General features: G+C 61.9%; 1 protein-coding gene across 1 annotated transcript in view; it reads right to left on the reverse strand.

Annotated features, from left to right (window-relative positions):
- The window catches only part of SBNO2 (strawberry notch homolog 2), a 34,319-nt gene that overhangs the window by 9,553 nt on the left and 22,539 nt on the right, over positions 1–2,227 (reverse strand). Inside the window, 1 exon segment of the mRNA XM_077760641.1 lies at positions 88–205. Within this exon segment, the coding sequence (XP_077616767.1) occupies positions 88–205 (118 nt within the window).

Here is a 2,227-nt window from a genome sequence, read left to right on the forward strand (position 1 = left end):
GCATGCCCCCTCCTGGGGCTCCACCCCCCACACCCCTCCCCGCACATACACCCCCGCAGCACTGCACACAACCCCCCCCGCGCCCACCTGTGGCACTGGCGTAGACCACCCTGGCCAGGGGCAGCTTGCTCTGCAGGTCCAGGACGGCTTTGCCCATCTTTGTGGAGCTGGCGTTCTTGGCTTTGTGACACTCATCAAACACGATCTGGTGCAGGCAGGGGTTAAGGACTGTTCTGGGAAGCAGGCAGCCCCGGGGGCGCTGGCCTGATGCCACAGGGCACCCCATTCTGATGGAGGAGCTCGGCAGTCACAGGGTGGGAGCCTGGGAACGTCACCGCCAGGGCAAGTGGGAAACAGCCTTGCGGCCCCCTGGAGCCAGCAGACGGACAGGTGCCGTGTAGACAGCGCAGATGCACAGACGTGCGTGCCGGGGAGCACGGAGAAATGCGGGGGCTCTGAGGAAGAGGACTGGGAGCAGGCAGGCATCCCAGCTGTGACCGGTCCCCTGGGGGCGCTGGGGGAGGGCGCGGGGTCCCTGCATAACTTCCCACAGATCCTGAGATCACTTGACAAACAGGAGAGCAGGGGAAGTTCTTTGTGCTTTAAGAATGAAGAAGCCAGTTATAGGCAAACACGCATATCAGGAAGGTGTTTTAATTAAACACAAGGCACACTTCGCACACACACATGTATACACACGTGCACACACACACCTCATGTAAAGCCCGCCACAGGCTCTGGCAGGAGCGAGACCGAGGAACAGGAGTGTGGAGGCGAGCACACAGCCTCTGGGCCGGAGGCTGTCACTGCCCCTCCCCCTCCCCCACCCCGGTGCCAGGGTCGCACATGGGACTGATTCTATAGGACAGCTGGCACCTGACACGGGTAAACCCCAGAGCTCGCCCAGCTGAGTGGAAAGGACACAGGGGGCCAATGTCTCTCTTCCCACCTGTGACTGGGACCAGGAGTGAGAAGGACCTTCGGAGAGTGCTGGGCGGCTTTTGGGCCGGTCACCCCATTTCTGGGAATGGGCCTGAGGACAGTGAGAAGGGGTGAAGGAGCACCCTGGCCAGGCCCAGTCACTCAGGGGTGTTTATGACCGGGAGAGTGGCCCCTGAGGCAGGGCATCATGAAACGCAGTGATGTGCAAACGCGCCCAGGCTCAGGCAGGGGGACAGTGCACAGGAAGATGAGTCCTTCAGGGGGCCAGGCCCCGCCCCCAAGCACCGCAAGGAGCACGGAGCCCGCGGTGCACACCACAGGGCAGGCTCCCGAGCTGGATGGAGCCCAGGGGACCCTCCACAGGCACCAGTGCAGAAATCCAGAAAAAACTGTGGCCCCCACCCGGCAGCTCACTAGGGGTCGGGGGGACACGGGGGCGCTGAAGTGTTGACGCCTGATGGATGTGATTCAACAGCAGTGCACACACGAGCCACGCCAGCCCGTCCTCTCCTGCCTCTCCTGCTCTCCCTGCTGCTTTCCCAGAGTCTGGGAGAAGCACAAGACAAAGCTATCTAGATTTCACAGAAGAAAAACAGTACAATCTCCTCCAACGCTGCAACTTCCTGCCACAGTTGGGAAGGACCCGAGCCAATACTGGTGTGGATGCCCGTCAACCGAGCAAGCGGCCAACCAGTCATCAAAGCCCCTCAATCCCAGCAGCCTGGTTTCTGGCCCAGCTGTTTTCCCGCTGCCTGGGCCTGGCCTCCCACCTCCATGGAGCCCGAGACGGATTGGGAGGAAAGAGGGGGAGGAAGAAGGGGGAAGGGCGAGAAAAGGAGGGAGGAAGAGGGGGAGGGAGAAGGGAGAAAAGGAGGAAAAGGAGAAAGAAAAAGGGAAGGAAGGAAGAGGAGGGAGAAGAGAGAAAGAAGAAAGAGGAGAAGAGAAGAGACAAGGAAGGAAGAGAAGAAGGAAAAAGAAAAAAGAGGAAGAAAAGGAGGAAGAGGAGCAGAAGAGGGAGAGAGTGAAGGGGGGGAGGAGGAGGGAGGGGAGGAGGGCGGCAGAGGAAGGAAGCGCCCTCTGCCTCATTCCGTGGCCACAGGCACCTCCCCACCCTGGGGGCCCCACTGCGCCCCCGCGCCTGCGGTCAGGGGTGCAGCTCGCTGGGGCCGGGACGCCGAGCCAGACCGCAAGGGGACAAGAGCGGTCACCGAGGGCGAGCCTCCTGCCGGGAATCCCTTCCCGTGGCTGCGCCCGGCTTCCGGGATCAGGGACGGGGTGACATCCC

This window comes from Crocuta crocuta, unplaced genomic scaffold (assembly GCF_008692635.1).
Source record: "Crocuta crocuta isolate KB4526 unplaced genomic scaffold, BGI_CrCroc_1.0 scaffold443, whole genome shotgun sequence".
In the NCBI taxonomy this organism is placed as follows: Eukaryota; Metazoa; Chordata; class Mammalia; order Carnivora; family Hyaenidae; genus Crocuta; species Crocuta crocuta.